At 44.4% G+C, this 14,116-nt stretch overlaps 1 protein-coding gene across 1 annotated transcript; it reads left to right on the forward strand.

Annotated features, from left to right (window-relative positions):
* Window positions 1-5,033: 5,033 nt before the first annotated feature.
* On the forward strand, window positions 5,034-12,715 carry LOC144597074 (putative G-protein coupled receptor 139). Its single transcript, XM_078405989.1, has 4 exons — window positions 5,034-5,089; window positions 5,379-5,443; window positions 7,777-7,881; window positions 11,850-12,715. The coding sequence occupies exons 1-4, from the start codon at window positions 5,034-5,036 to the stop codon at window positions 12,713-12,715; spliced, it is 1,092 nt and encodes a 363-aa protein (XP_078262115.1).
* The last annotated feature ends 1,401 nt before the right edge of the window (window positions 12,716-14,116 follow it).

Consider the following 14,116-nt stretch of genomic DNA (forward strand, 5'->3'; position numbering starts at 1 on the left):
AACATTAAATCATCAGCAGTCCTCCAGTCCCACAACACCACCCCTGGGCCTAATGATTTATTGATTTTTAAAGTTGCTAAATCCTTAATCTTTGTCCCATCTGATATTTCACTCTCGTTCACTTGAATTAAACACTGACATTACTCTGATTTGGTGAAGACCAAAAGTAATTAATTAGGAAGCTCACCCACATCTTCTTATACACAAACAGGTCAACTTTATGGTCACGAATTGTCCTTAATCATTCCCGTAGCTGTTTCCAGTCCACTTTACTCAATCACCCCTCTCCACAGCCCTTCACCCTCCTCTGACGTTATATCCCACACCTATCCCATACCAACGCCTCTTCTTCCTGAAGAGACTGAAGAAATATAGCAAGTCTCTAGTGACTCTTACAAACTTCCTAATGCAGGAAAAATGTTCCCGGTGCCGCTATGTGCAGGAAAAGGTTTCCTGATTTGGGGGGAGTCCAGAACCAAGGATCACAGTTTAAGAATAAGGAGTATGCCATTTAGGACCGAGATGAGGAAAATCATATTCATCCAGAGAGCTGTGAATCTGTGGTATTCTCTGCCACAGAAGGCAGAGGAGGCCAGTTCACTGGATGTATTCAAGGGTAAGCTGGGAATGCTCTTAGGGCTAATGGAATCAAGGGAAATGTGGAGAAAGCAGGAATGGGGTACCGATTCTGGATGACCTGCCATGTTCATATTGAATGGCGGTGCTGGCTCGAAGGGCTGAATTGCCTACTCCTGCACCTATTTTGTGTGCTTTTCTATGTTTCTACGGATGCACCACAGAAGCATGCTGTTGGGTAACATCACGGCTTGGTTTGGGAATAGTTCAGCCCAAGACCGCGAGAAATTGCAGCAAATTGTAGATGTGGCCCAGAAAATGCAGAGAATTTGAGTTAAGTTCAGTTTAGAGATACAGCGCGGAAACAGGCCCTTCGGCCCAACGAGTCCGCACTGACCAGCAATCCCCGCACACCAACACTATCCTATACACACTTGGAACGATTTACATTTATACCAAGCGAATTAACCAACAAACCTGCACGTCTGTGGTGTGTGGGAGGAAACTGAAGATTTCAGAGAAAGCCCACGCAGGTCATGTGGAAAACATTCAAACTCCAGACACACAAGTACTCATAGTTAGGATCAAACCCGGGTCTCTGGCGCTGTAAGGCAGCAAGTCTACCGCTCCGCACCGTGCTGCCCATGTGTAAAAGCAGCCCATCACAGGCCAGTCATCCCACCGTTGACTCGAAGAGAGTCATGGATTTGTTTCACCCGGTTATTTCCTCTTCTCTCGGCTCCCGTCTGGCAGGACGTACAGAAGCTTGAAAGCACAAACCTCCAGTCTCAGGATCTGCTTTTTCCTCTCTGTCATCAGGCTTGTTAACGGTCCTTCCATAAACTAGGGTACTGTTCAATTCACATCTACCCCATTGAGGACATTGGACATTGTCCAAGGAACTGATGAGCGACAATGCGCTGCAATGCTGAGAACTATATTCTGTACTCTGTACCTTCCCCTTTGCTTTATCTATTGTACTTGAGCTTGAAACGACTGTATCTATGTATTGTATATCTGATCTGTATAGATAGTATGAGAAACAAAGCTTTTCACTGCATATGACAATAAAAAACTTAAACATAAACAAAGATATTAGCCTTGCCATTTGCTAACTACCCTCCCAGCACATCACCAAGCGTCTCCACCGCCCCCCCCCCCCCCCCCCCGCAGCTCACTGCTGAAAACCCGCTCCATTAGCCTCTGCTCTTCTTTTTATTCCATGGTTTTGCAACTACCAACCTCTGCTGCACCACACTATTTCCATGACCTCATGATGAGCGGACAGTCCTCAGCAGAGGTATCACCTTCGTTCCCCTGCACCCGCACCTCAAAGGGTTCGCATCATGATGTTGAGGCCCGTCATGATGTTGAGATCTGATTCCATCACCGATGTCTTTGGCACAGATTTCACCCTGACCCTTCCTCATGGACATCCCCTGTGGGCCTTTCACCCTCTCTTGACCTTCTCAATTTCAATTACCATCGTCACATCAACCGCCTGGACTTCTTCACTCCCCTCACACACGCCAACCTCAGCCTGTCCCAATGGCCAGCACGCCACTCACTTCACACCGATCGCAAATTTGCGGACAAGGTGGTGCCGTTGTCGTCTGGTGGACTTGCCTCTACCTTGCAGAGGCCAGTTGGCAGCTCTCAGACACCTCCTTGTACCATCCCCTGCTCCATGACCTCACTAACAAACACCATGCCACCGGTCCCGCATCGTCACAGATCTCATCACACAAGGAGATTCCCCTCCACAGTGTCCAGCCTGAGAGTGTCTCAGCCCCACACTTCCTGCTTCTATCTCCACAAACAGGACTGTCCAGGAGGCCACTGTTTCTGCCTGTTCTTGGCCCACTGAACGTATCTCCTCATTCCTGGACCCTATCCCTGTCCAGTCCCTTCCCACCAACATCAGGACATCTCAACCTGCTCTATACCATTTTAACAATTTCCGATTCCTGGACCCCACCTCCTTATCTTCACCATTGACGTCCAGTCTTGAAATATCTCCATTCTCCTTCACACCATCCTAAACCTCTCTGCTTATTTCTGTCACAAAATTCCAACCAATTCCCCTCCGGCAGCAGCACATCAGCCAGAAATGAATGTTTAGCAACCTTCAATGGGAAATATTTATCAGTAGGGATGTTTATAATATTATTACTCTTCATGCCCAGGAAAACCTGCAGCGACATCCCAGAACTGCTGAGCAGATGTGGAGAATGATGACAGAGAAGATAATTTTATTCATCACCAAAAGATGAGATGGTAAAGAGCTTCAGGTGCCCAACATTAAATATCAGCAACAATTTGTTCTAGACCAACCACATTGAAGCTACGGCCAAGTAAGCACACCGACCCTCTCCCTTAGAAGACAAAGCAAGTTTGGTTTGTCTCCAACAACACTTACCTTGTTCTGCAGATGTGCCGCACAAAGCATCCTCTCACCACTTGGTTTGCCAACTCCTCTGCCCAAGATCACATGCAATTGCAGAGAGTTGTGGCTGTCGTCCAGTCCTTCGAAGATGCCAGCTTTCCCATCATCTCCTCACAGGCAATAGTGTCCTGTTTCAAGAACGTAGACCCTTTACTGATATTATTACAGTGACCAATGTCCCTTTAAGGCCTCCTGAATTTCACTATATCTAATGATCAGATCTGGAATATTCAACCCAGGACTGTGGTAATGGTATTGTTCCCAACCAGCAAATCACTGTTTGAAGAAACAACACAAAGAGGTTTGAAATTGAGAATCCACTTATATGCACATTGTAATCAGTTGCAGGATTTACCAGGATTTATTAAATATATTTGAGAAAATAAAGAAAGCTTTTTACCTGTGCCTTAATTGGAGAATTGTTTTTATTTAACAAGCATTGATAAGATGTAGCGAATAATATAGTAAACGGTTCCATTGATATGAAGTCCACAGACAGAAATGAAGGCATTTTAATCAATTGGTGGAAATAGGTTGTGCAAGGGGATAGAGGGTTGAACATGGCTTTGTGGACCAGTGTGAAACAGCTGGTGGAAAGTTGGTACCTGGTTCTCCAATGCTACTGCTTCTACCCCCATGACGACTGGAAGAGATGGAAAAGTAAACTCCCACCTCCCCATCACTGGACACAACCCCACAAAGGCAAAATCTCCCCAATATCATGTGTTAATTGAAGCAATTACAAATAATTGAACCACAAGTAATTATTCGATATGGTCTAGTTTTTCACTGAAATATATGGATTAAAGTAAATAATGTTTGAGATACACTCTCAGTTTGAAACCATTTCAGTCCAAAATGAACAAGTTAAATGGTCATTTATAGTCATTTGTGTTGAGCTGAGGTTGTGGGTTCAAGTGCTATTCCAGAGTTTCGAGCACATTATCCTCTCACACACTCCAGTCGTATACTGCAGGTGTTTGCTCTGCCAGAGCTCCTGTCTTTCCATTCTGACCCCCACCAGTTCACCTTTTCAGTTCAATAAAGTTCTGCAGCCTTTGCTTTCTCTCACCATCTATTACCCTCAGGATCCTTGGACATTTCCTGCCAGTTCCGAGGACCTCTGCCCTCAGCTTCACAAACTTCTCCAGCACTTCACACTGCTTTATTACATCTCCCCTTCCATCATTTAAGGAATTAACTTCACTCCGCTTTACTTCTACAGACTTGAACGCAAAGTAATTGTAATGTTCCGGCGGCAACTATAACTGTATATAGATAGAAGCAACATACTTGCGAATCTCTGCTGTACACTCTCTAATGCACTCATAACTATGCTCCAGTGTAACCATCAGAACTGCACATGAAACGCCAGTTGTGGACAAACAATGTTTTCTATTGTTGGTTCATGGATCTCAGATATTTCCATCTGTGCCACTGCTGATGAAAACAAGCACTTCATTTCTTCACAGATCATTTCCATGTTAATCCATTCTCACCTCACTCCCTTCCCTCATCTCCCAATTCCCTTCATCATCATTGAATGTAAATCTGGGAACTCCAAACCCACACTATCTATCACTCCACAGTGCTACCAAACAGTATTTACTCACCAATAACCTCCTCATCAATGTCCACTTGACTTTGCTGGAACCACATGGCTCCAGACATATTCCAAGCCTGTTTCACAACATGGATCACAGAGCTGAATTCCAGAAGTGGGGTGAGAACATGTCATTTGTGTCAGGCCATATTTGACTGATTGTGGCATCAGGGTGTCATGGTAAAACTGAAATCAATGAGCACCAAAAGGAAAACACTTCAGTGGTTGGAGTCATCACTTGCACAATGAAGGGGTTTGGTCTTTATTGGATGAACAACCCAGACCCAGGACATCACTGCCAGAGTTCCCCAGGGGCATCATCTGGGACCCAACTATCTCCAAGACCTTCATCAATCACCTTCCTCGCATCATAAGGCCCGAAGTGGGAAGTCCACTGATGATTGCACGATGAACAGTTCCATTCACAACTCCTCGACGAGTAAAGCAGCTCCCGTCTGCATGAAGTAAGAGCTGGAGGATGATTTATCTTTAATGCTATTATTTTAACCCCTTTGGAATCTACAGTCATCATAGAGTAATGAACACTGCAACAGGCCCTTCAGCCCATCTTGGCCTGACTGCACAAGATAACCCATCGATCCCCCACACCTCTGTAAGATCATCCCTCAACCTCCAGCGTTCCATGGAATAAAGTCCTCGTCTTACCAACATTTGCCTATAGCTTTGTCCTTTGGGTACTGGCAACATCTTCGTAAATCATCTTTGTAAATTCTAAATCTATTTCTCACTTAGCTTTCTGATACATTCTGATGATGTCAGGAACACCTGGATCATTGACAACCAGTGTACACACTGTAGTACTTACTACAGGCAGCACCCAACCCCAAACTGCTGCCACTGTTATCATGCACACTAGTGTCACCGGACATGGCCTGGTCCTCATAGAGTCACAGCATTAGAACAGACCCTGTAGTCTACCTACTCACGTCAACCATTTATCTACTCTAGTACCATTTATCTACATGTGTCCGTTGCGTTCTCTGGCATCGAGATTCAAGTGCTTGTCCGGATGCTTCCTAAATGCTGTGAGAAGACATGTCTCCTCCACTTCCTCATGGAGCACATTCCTAATTCCAAATTTTAGCTGTCATGATTGCCCAGTTATTATCACTAACACCACTTGTGATGAAGACAAGCATCACATATGCCTTTTTCAACACATTATCCACCTATTCTGAAATTTTCACCATCTATCTTCAAGGCTGCCCAGTTATCACCACCCATAACATTCACTCTGTAATAAACATTATTAAATGGCAGCAACCACAGGTTCACAGACACAGGAGTACTGGGTCTGAGAAAGGGAATCCCAGGACTTATGGTCGACATTCCAGATGGGAACATCTGAACACGGTAGAGTGGAGCCTGAACTGGAGGAACACAGAGTGCTGGGAGGGTTGTTGGGCTGGAGTTGTTTCACCGTTATGTGAGGATAATGACCTGGTCAAACCCTCATTCACTTAACCACTCACTCCCTTCATTCTATAAAGAGGCAACAGCTCCACATTTAACATGTGAAACCCCCCACTCAGCAACGTCATTCCAATCTCACTCCATTCTTGTCTCACTCCCTTTATTCCCTCCATTCCTCCTCACTTAATTCCATCCTCACTCCATTCCTTCCTCACTCCCTACCCTCCACTCTCCAGTGCCCCCTCACACCCCTCATTATTCACTCACTCTAGCTCCTTCTTACACCTCCCTCCTCTCTCCATTCCCACCTCATTCCTGTCCATCCTTGCTTCATTTCCAACACTTACATCAGAAGAGGAACTGTAGAATCTCCTTGTGGAAAGAAGCAAATTTCAAAGGGAAATATTAACTGGAGATATTTTCAGATGGAACAGAGTCATAGAGAATCATAGAGTCAAACATCATGGATACAGGCCCTTCGGCCCAACTTGCCGACACCGACCAGTGTGCCCCATCTACACCGGTCCAACATCATCGTCTGACCTATATCCCTCTAAACCTGTCATATCCATGTACCTCTCTATTGCTTCTTAAATGTTGCACTCGTTCTGTCTCAACTACCTCCTCTAGCAGTTTGTTCCATACACCCAACACCCTTCGTGTGAAAACGTTACCCCTTAGATTCCTATAAAATCTTTTCCCCAACAACTCTCACCAACTTCTATTCAACGTAGATATGCTGTAGAAAGCATCACAGCATGGTTTGGAAACAGGTCCATCAATGACTTCAAGGAATTGCAGATAATTGTGGACACAGCCCAGACCATCACTCAAACCAACCACCCTTCCATTGACTTAATTTATACCTCACGCTGCCTCGGCAAGGCTAGCATCATGATCAATGATGAGTTACAACTTGGTCACTCCCTCTTCTCCCCTCTCCCTTCGGGCAAAAGGTATAGGTGTGAAAACGCTCACCTCTAGTTTCATCAAGGACAGGTTCTTCCCAGCTGTTATCAGCCAACTGAACCACCCTGCCACAACTAGAGAGCAATACTGAATTACTATCTACATCATTGGAGACCCTTGGACTATCTTCGATTGGACTTTAGTGGCTTTATCTTGCAATAAATGTTAATCACGTTATTTCCTTTATCATGTATCTATATACTATAAATGCGTCGATTGTAATCATGTCTTGTCTTTCCGCTGGCTGGTTAGTAACAACAAAAGCTTTTCATTGTACCTCGGTACACGTGACAATAAATAAATAAACGAAGTTACACTAAAGCTGGAATGAAGAGGCTGCGAGATTGTTCCATGTGAGAGTGTATGGGATTAGGGAAGACTACCCACTGAAGACGTGTTAAGCGGGAAAGCTACGGGGATGGGAGAGGGAAGAATGTGTGAGTAGACACTGTTACAAACACACAGCAGGTAGAATATGGTGAATACTTTTCTTTGTGTTTCCAGTTTATTGACCTTGAGTTTCCATCCCACTGTTTGTACACCAAGTGTATTGCGCCAGAGCCTGTTGTTCATTTGCTAATTGATGTTTCAGAGGGTGCTATTTCGGTACTGCGTTTATTCTGAGCCCGGTAACTAACAATGATCACGTCACCCTATGGCCCATGTGGATGCCACCTGCCCGTATAAATAAAGACCTTTAATGAGTGAGTGGACGTAGAGTGTCAGCTACAACACTTCCCTGTTGCAGGACTTCGTGATTTGTTGGAAAACATGCGACTCGATCATCTATTCAATTTTCTAATGGAGTTTAGACCTTACTACTACCGCATCCTTGCTGTCGTTGGAGTTCTGTGTAAGTCATTATGACCAGTGCCACCTTGGCAGATCTCATATGGAACTTGGTGTTGGATTTTTTCAACTATGATTATTTCTGATTGTTATTCAGCTCTGACTGACCACTGATATTCCTCTCTCCTTCCCTGATTTACTTGCTGCCTCTCCGCCACATCTGCCAGGCTTCAGTCTGATTGGGTCAGCCTCCTTCATCCCTCACTGTTGGGTTTGTACTGACCGGGCGTTGGATCCAAACTAATGACGTATTTATTGATGTCCAGGTGCTGCTGGTTATTTACAATGTACCCAGAGAATGTTATGTATTATATGTAAATAGATAGATAATGTATACGAAAATACAATGTGTGATACGGAAATTTTTCCCCAGTGTTTTTAACGTTGTGAAAGATCTGAAGATTTGTAGGTTGCGCCAGTTAATGAAGATGTCTGAATTGCAGTTCTTATCACGGTGAAGAAGGTACTGAACATATTAATGCCTATGAAGTTAGATAAATCTCCCAGTCCTGATGAGATATATCCAAGGACATGGTGGGAAGATGGAGAAGAAATTACAGGAGATCTGGATGAAATAAATGAATCATTATTAGACACAGAGCAGGTGCCAAATGGGGGATGGTTATTGTTGTGCCTCTATTTAAGAAGTGGTGCGAGGAAAAACCTGGGTACTGTAGATCACAGAGCCGAACAATAATGGTGAGGATTCTTGGGGATAAAATATATGTGCACTTGAATGAATAGGGTCTTTCTGTGGACACTCAGCATGGTTGGTACATGGGAATTGCATCTCACAAATCTGATTGAATTTTATGAAGAATTAACCAAAAAGGTTAACAAGGGCAAAGCCATAGACATTGTCTTCGTGGACTTCAGCAAGACATTTGATAAGGTTCCAAATGAAAGCTTTTCTGGAAGATTAGATTGCATTCCATGGAAAGCTAGATTACTGGATCAGACTTGGCTTTAAAGAAGGAAGCACAGTGAGATGGTGGAAGTGTGTTTTTGGAACTAGAGGCCTGTGACAAGCGGTGTGCCTCAGAGATCAGTGCGGGGTCTATTACTGTTTGTGGTTTATAAAAATGATTTTGATGAGAATATGCGAGGCATGATTAATAAATTTGTAGATGACACTAAAGAGTGTGATATTGTAGACAGCATGATGGTTATAAAAAATCTTAGCAAGACCTTGATAGCTGGGCAAGTGGGCTGTGGAATAATTGATGGAGTTTAATGTAGATAAGTGTAAGGTGTTACATTTTTACACCTAAACATAACTTATTTACATATAGATTGGTGGTTATATACAGCAAGCTACCAGAAGATGTTGTTCAGCCAGGTATTATAACAATATTTAAGAAGATAATTGGACAGGTACATGGAAGGGATATTATAGACAATAGACAATAGACAATAGGTGCAGGAGTAGGCCATTCAGCCCTTCGAGCCAGCACCACCATTCAATGCGATCATGGCTGATCACTCTCAATCAGTACCCCGTTCCTGCCTTCTCCCCATACCCCCTAACTCCGCTATCCTTAAGAGCTCTATCCAGCTCTCTCTTGAAAGCATCCAACGAACTGGCCTCCACTGCCTTCTGAGGCAGAGAATTCCACACCTTCACCACCCTCTGACTGAAAAGGTTATTCCTCATCTCCGTTCTAAATGGCCTACCCCTTATTCTTAAACTGTGGCCCCTTGTTCTGGACTCCCCCAACATTGGGAACATGTTATCTGCCTCTAATGTGTCCAATCCCCTAATTATCTTATATGTTTCAATAAGATCCCCCCTCATCCTTCTAAATTCCAGTGTATACAAGCCCAATCGCTCCAGCCTTTCAACATACGACAGTCCCGCCATTCCGGGAATTAACCTAGTGAACCTACGCTGCACGCCCTCCATAGCAAGAATATCCTTCCTCAAATTTGGAGAACAAAACTGCACACAGTACTCCAGGTGCGGTCTCACCAGGGCCCGGTACAACTGTAGAAGGACCTCTTTGCTCCTATACTCAACTCCTCTTGTTACGAAGGCCAACATTCCATTGGCTTTCTTCACTGCCTGCTGTACCTGCATGCTTCCTTTCATTGACTGATGCACTAGGACACCCAGATCTCGTTGAACTCCCCCTCCTCCTAACTTGACACCATTCAGATAATAATCTGCCTTTCTATTCTTGCTTCCAAAGTGAATAACCTCACACTTATCTACATTAAACTGCATCTGCCATGTATCCGCCCACTCACACAACCTGTCCAAGTCACCCTGCAGCCTTATTGCATCTTCCTCACAATTCACACTACCCCCCAACTTAGTATCATCTGCAAATTTGCTAATGGTACTTTTAATCCCTTCGTCTAAGTCAATATCAGAGGGATATGGTCTGAATGTGAATAGAAGAGCCAGGGGGAGAGTTGTGCAACATAGGGATGTTGGAGTCAGGTAGATTAGTCCATGAAAGTGGCATGACAGGAAGAATCTGTGGTCAAGATGGCTTTTGTTACATTAGTCTTCAACGCTGTGTGAAAAAGTTAATTTTCAGGTTCCTAATAAAACTTTCTCCTCATATTAAACCATAGTCTTCTGTTTCTTGGTCCCCCTACTGAAAGGGTGAATACATCATGCACCCTATCTATTCCCCTAATGATTTTGTTCAGTCTCTTGCGTTCCAAAGAGTGAAGTCCTAGCGAAAGGTAATGAGTATAGAAGTTTTGATATTATGTCACATTTGTACAAGATATTGTGGAGGCTGCATTTGGGGTATTATATTTATATCTGGTCACCCTACTTTAGAAATTATGTCATCAAGCTGGAAAAAGCGCACAGAAGAGTTGTGAGAACTTGAGGGCCAGAGCTATGTGGGGAGGTGGGGCAGGCGAGGACTTCATTAACTCATTAGAGTGCAGGAGGCTGAAGGATGTTTTTACAGAGTCGAACAAAATCATGAGGAGAACTGGTAGATCTTTTTTTTAGATTTAGAGATACAGCGCGGAAACAGGCCCTTCGGACCACCGGGTCCGCGCCGCCGAGCGATCCCCGCACATTAACACTATCCTACACACACTAGGGACAATTTTTACATTTGCCCAGCCAATTATCCTACATACCTGTACGTCTTTGGAATGTGGGAGGAAACCGAAGATCTCGGAGAAACCCCACGCAGGTCACGGAGAGAACGTACAAACTCCGTACAGACGGCGCCCGTAGTCAGGATCGAACCTGAGTCTCCGGTGCTGCATTCGCTGTAAGGCAGCAAGTCTACCGCTGATAAATGCTACCCAGAGTAGGGGAATCAAGAACCAGAGTTAAAAGGTTTTAATGTGAGAGGGAACATTTCCATAGGAGGTGACTATTTCACACTGTGCTTGGAGGGTAAATGGAAAGAGCTGCCAGAGGAATGTGGTTGAGGCAAGCACTATGACAATATATTTGAACAACTACATGGATTGGAAAGGTTGAGTGAGATATGGTTCAAATGCAGGTAGGTGGAATGAATGTAGGTGGGGCATCCTGGTCGGCTTGGACAAGTTGGGCTGTAGGGCCTGTTTCTGTTCTGTATGACTGTGACTCTTGACATTAAATTATTCAATATCATTATCTTCACTGTAATATGATCCATTCAATGCCTTTCTATTTGGCTAAACTGTGTAAACAAGCTCTTGACATCCAAAGATGTTCTCATCAAATGTGGCCACAGTTGAAACTAACCCATCAAGTCAAGCTGCCCCTGAACTGTCGATAACACAGATTTCTACAATGGATTTCGGTCACTGTTCCATCCCGAGAAATGAACTCAGAAACGTCAAGAAGTGAAGAGGTGAAGACTGATGTGTTGGTGAGGGACAAGTGGGAATTGTGGCAAAATTGTTGAGAGTTTTGAAATTAGTAAACCTGTAATACTTAACAATGACTCCATTTGCTCACCTTCAATTGTCAATTTTGTTGTTATCTGTTTTTTTTCAACTTCACAGCTAACGTGGTCGCAATTGTAACACTATCACGCGGACGGTGTGGACTCTCCAAAGGTGTCACCTGGTATCTTGTGGCAATGGCAGTAGCGGATCTACTTGTCGTTATAATTCAAGTCATTCTCATCAATATAATTCACATATATATCCCTCCCGGGTGCAAGATCGTATACACCGTGGGTTACATGTCCGTGGCATACACCGTCTGGCTCACTGTTGCCTTCACCTTCGACCGTATGGCGGCCATTTGCTTCCAGAAGCTGAAGACAAGATACTGCACTGAGAAAGGTGCAGCCATGGTTATTGCAGTGGTGAGTGTGCTGAGTGTGTTCACCAACATCCCCTGGTACTTCACGTACCGGTCACGTTTCTGCATGGCATCATCTAATTTCATAACTTCGCCAGTGTGGGCAGCCTTTGACTGGGGGCACCGCATTTTAACTCCACTCGTCCCCTTCGTGCTGATCCTGCTGCTCAATGCTGTCACTGTCAGGCACATCCTGATTGCCAGTGTAGTCCGCAGGAAACTGAGGGGGCAGAGGAGCGGTGAGGGGAAGGACGACCCAGAGATGAAGAATCGAAGAAGATCCATCATTTTACTCTTCACCATATCGGCCAGTTTTATCCTGTTATGGATGACACGGGTGGTCGTTCTATCAATTCAGCGAATTACTGGTCGGTATATTGCACCATATCTGTCTGATCTTATGCTGGACCACCTAGGAACAATGCTTCAGTTATTCAGCTCCTGCACCAACACGTTTATTTATGCGGTCACCCAGAGGAAGTTCCGGGAGGTGGTGATAAATGCCGTGAAATGTCCCTTTCAGGCCACCCTGAAGTTCATTAAAAGTTATGGAGAGAGGTGAAAAAATCAACCCAGGACTGTTGGTACCGTCCCGACCAGCAAACCCGTGATTGAACAAACAGATCAAAGAGCTTTGAAGATGGGAATCAGAACATGCACGTTATAGTCAGGTGCAGGATTCACCAGCGTTCTGAAGGAAATCCACATTAGGCAGGAAATGGTGTTGGGTAGACTGATGGGACTGAAGGCTGATAAATCCCCAGGGCCTGATGGTCTGCATTCCAGGGTACTTAAGGAGGTGGCGCTAGAAATTGTGGACGCATTGGTGATCATTTTCCAATGTTCTATAGATTCAGGATCAGTTCCTGTGGATTGGAGGGTAGCTAATGTTGTTTCACTTTTTAAGAAAGGAGGGAGAGAGAAAACGGGAAATAATAGACCAGTTAGTCTTACATCAGTGGTGGGGAAGATGCAGGAGTCAATTACAAAAGTCAAAATTGCGGAGCATTTGGATAGTAGTAACAGGTTCGTTCCAAGTCAGCATTGATTTACGAAGTGGAAATCATGCTTGACTAATCTTCTGGAATTCTTTGAGGATGTAACTAGGAAAATTGACAGTGGAGAGCCGGTGGATGTAGTGTACCTCGATTTTCAGAAAGCCTTCGACAAGGTTCCACACATGAGATTAGTGGGCAAAATTAGAGCACATGGTATTGGAGGTATGGTACTGGCATGGATAGAAAATTTGTTGACAGATAGAAAGCAAAGAGTTCGGATAAATGGGTCCCTTTCAGAATGGCAGGTAGTAACTAGTGGGGTAGAGCAAGCCTCGGTGCTGGGACCGCAGCTATTTACAATATACATTAATGACTTGGATGAAGGGATTAAAAGTACCATTAGCAAATTTGCAGATGATACAAAGCTGGGTGGTAGTGTGAACTGTGAGGAAGATGCTATGAGGTTGCAGGTGACTTGGACAGGTTGTGTGAGTGGGTGGATGCGTGGCAGATGCAGTTTAATGTGGATAAGTGTGAGGTTATCCATTTTGGTGGTAAGAATAGGAAGGCAGAGTATTATCTGAATGGTGTCAAGTTAGGAAAAGGGGACGTACAACGAGATCTGGGTGTCCTAGTGCATCAGTCACAGAAAGGAAGCATGCAGGTTCAGCAGGCAGTGAAGAAAGCCAATGGAATGTTGGCCTTCATAACAAGACGAGTTGAGTATAGGAGCAAAGAGGTCCTTCTGCAGTTGTACAGGGCCCTAGTGAGACCGCATCTGGAGTACTGTGTGCAGTTTTGGTCTCCAAATTTGAGGAAGGATATTCTTGCTATTGAGGGCGTGCAGCCTAGGTTTACTAGGTTAATTCCCGGAATGGCGAGACTGTCATATGTTGAAAGACTTGAGCGACTAGTCTTGTTTACACTGGAATTTAGAAGGATGAGAGGGGATCTTATTGAAACGT

This window comes from Rhinoraja longicauda, chromosome 9 (assembly GCF_053455715.1).
Source record: "Rhinoraja longicauda isolate Sanriku21f chromosome 9, sRhiLon1.1, whole genome shotgun sequence".
NCBI lineage: Eukaryota > Metazoa > Chordata > Chondrichthyes > Rajiformes > Arhynchobatidae > Rhinoraja > Rhinoraja longicauda.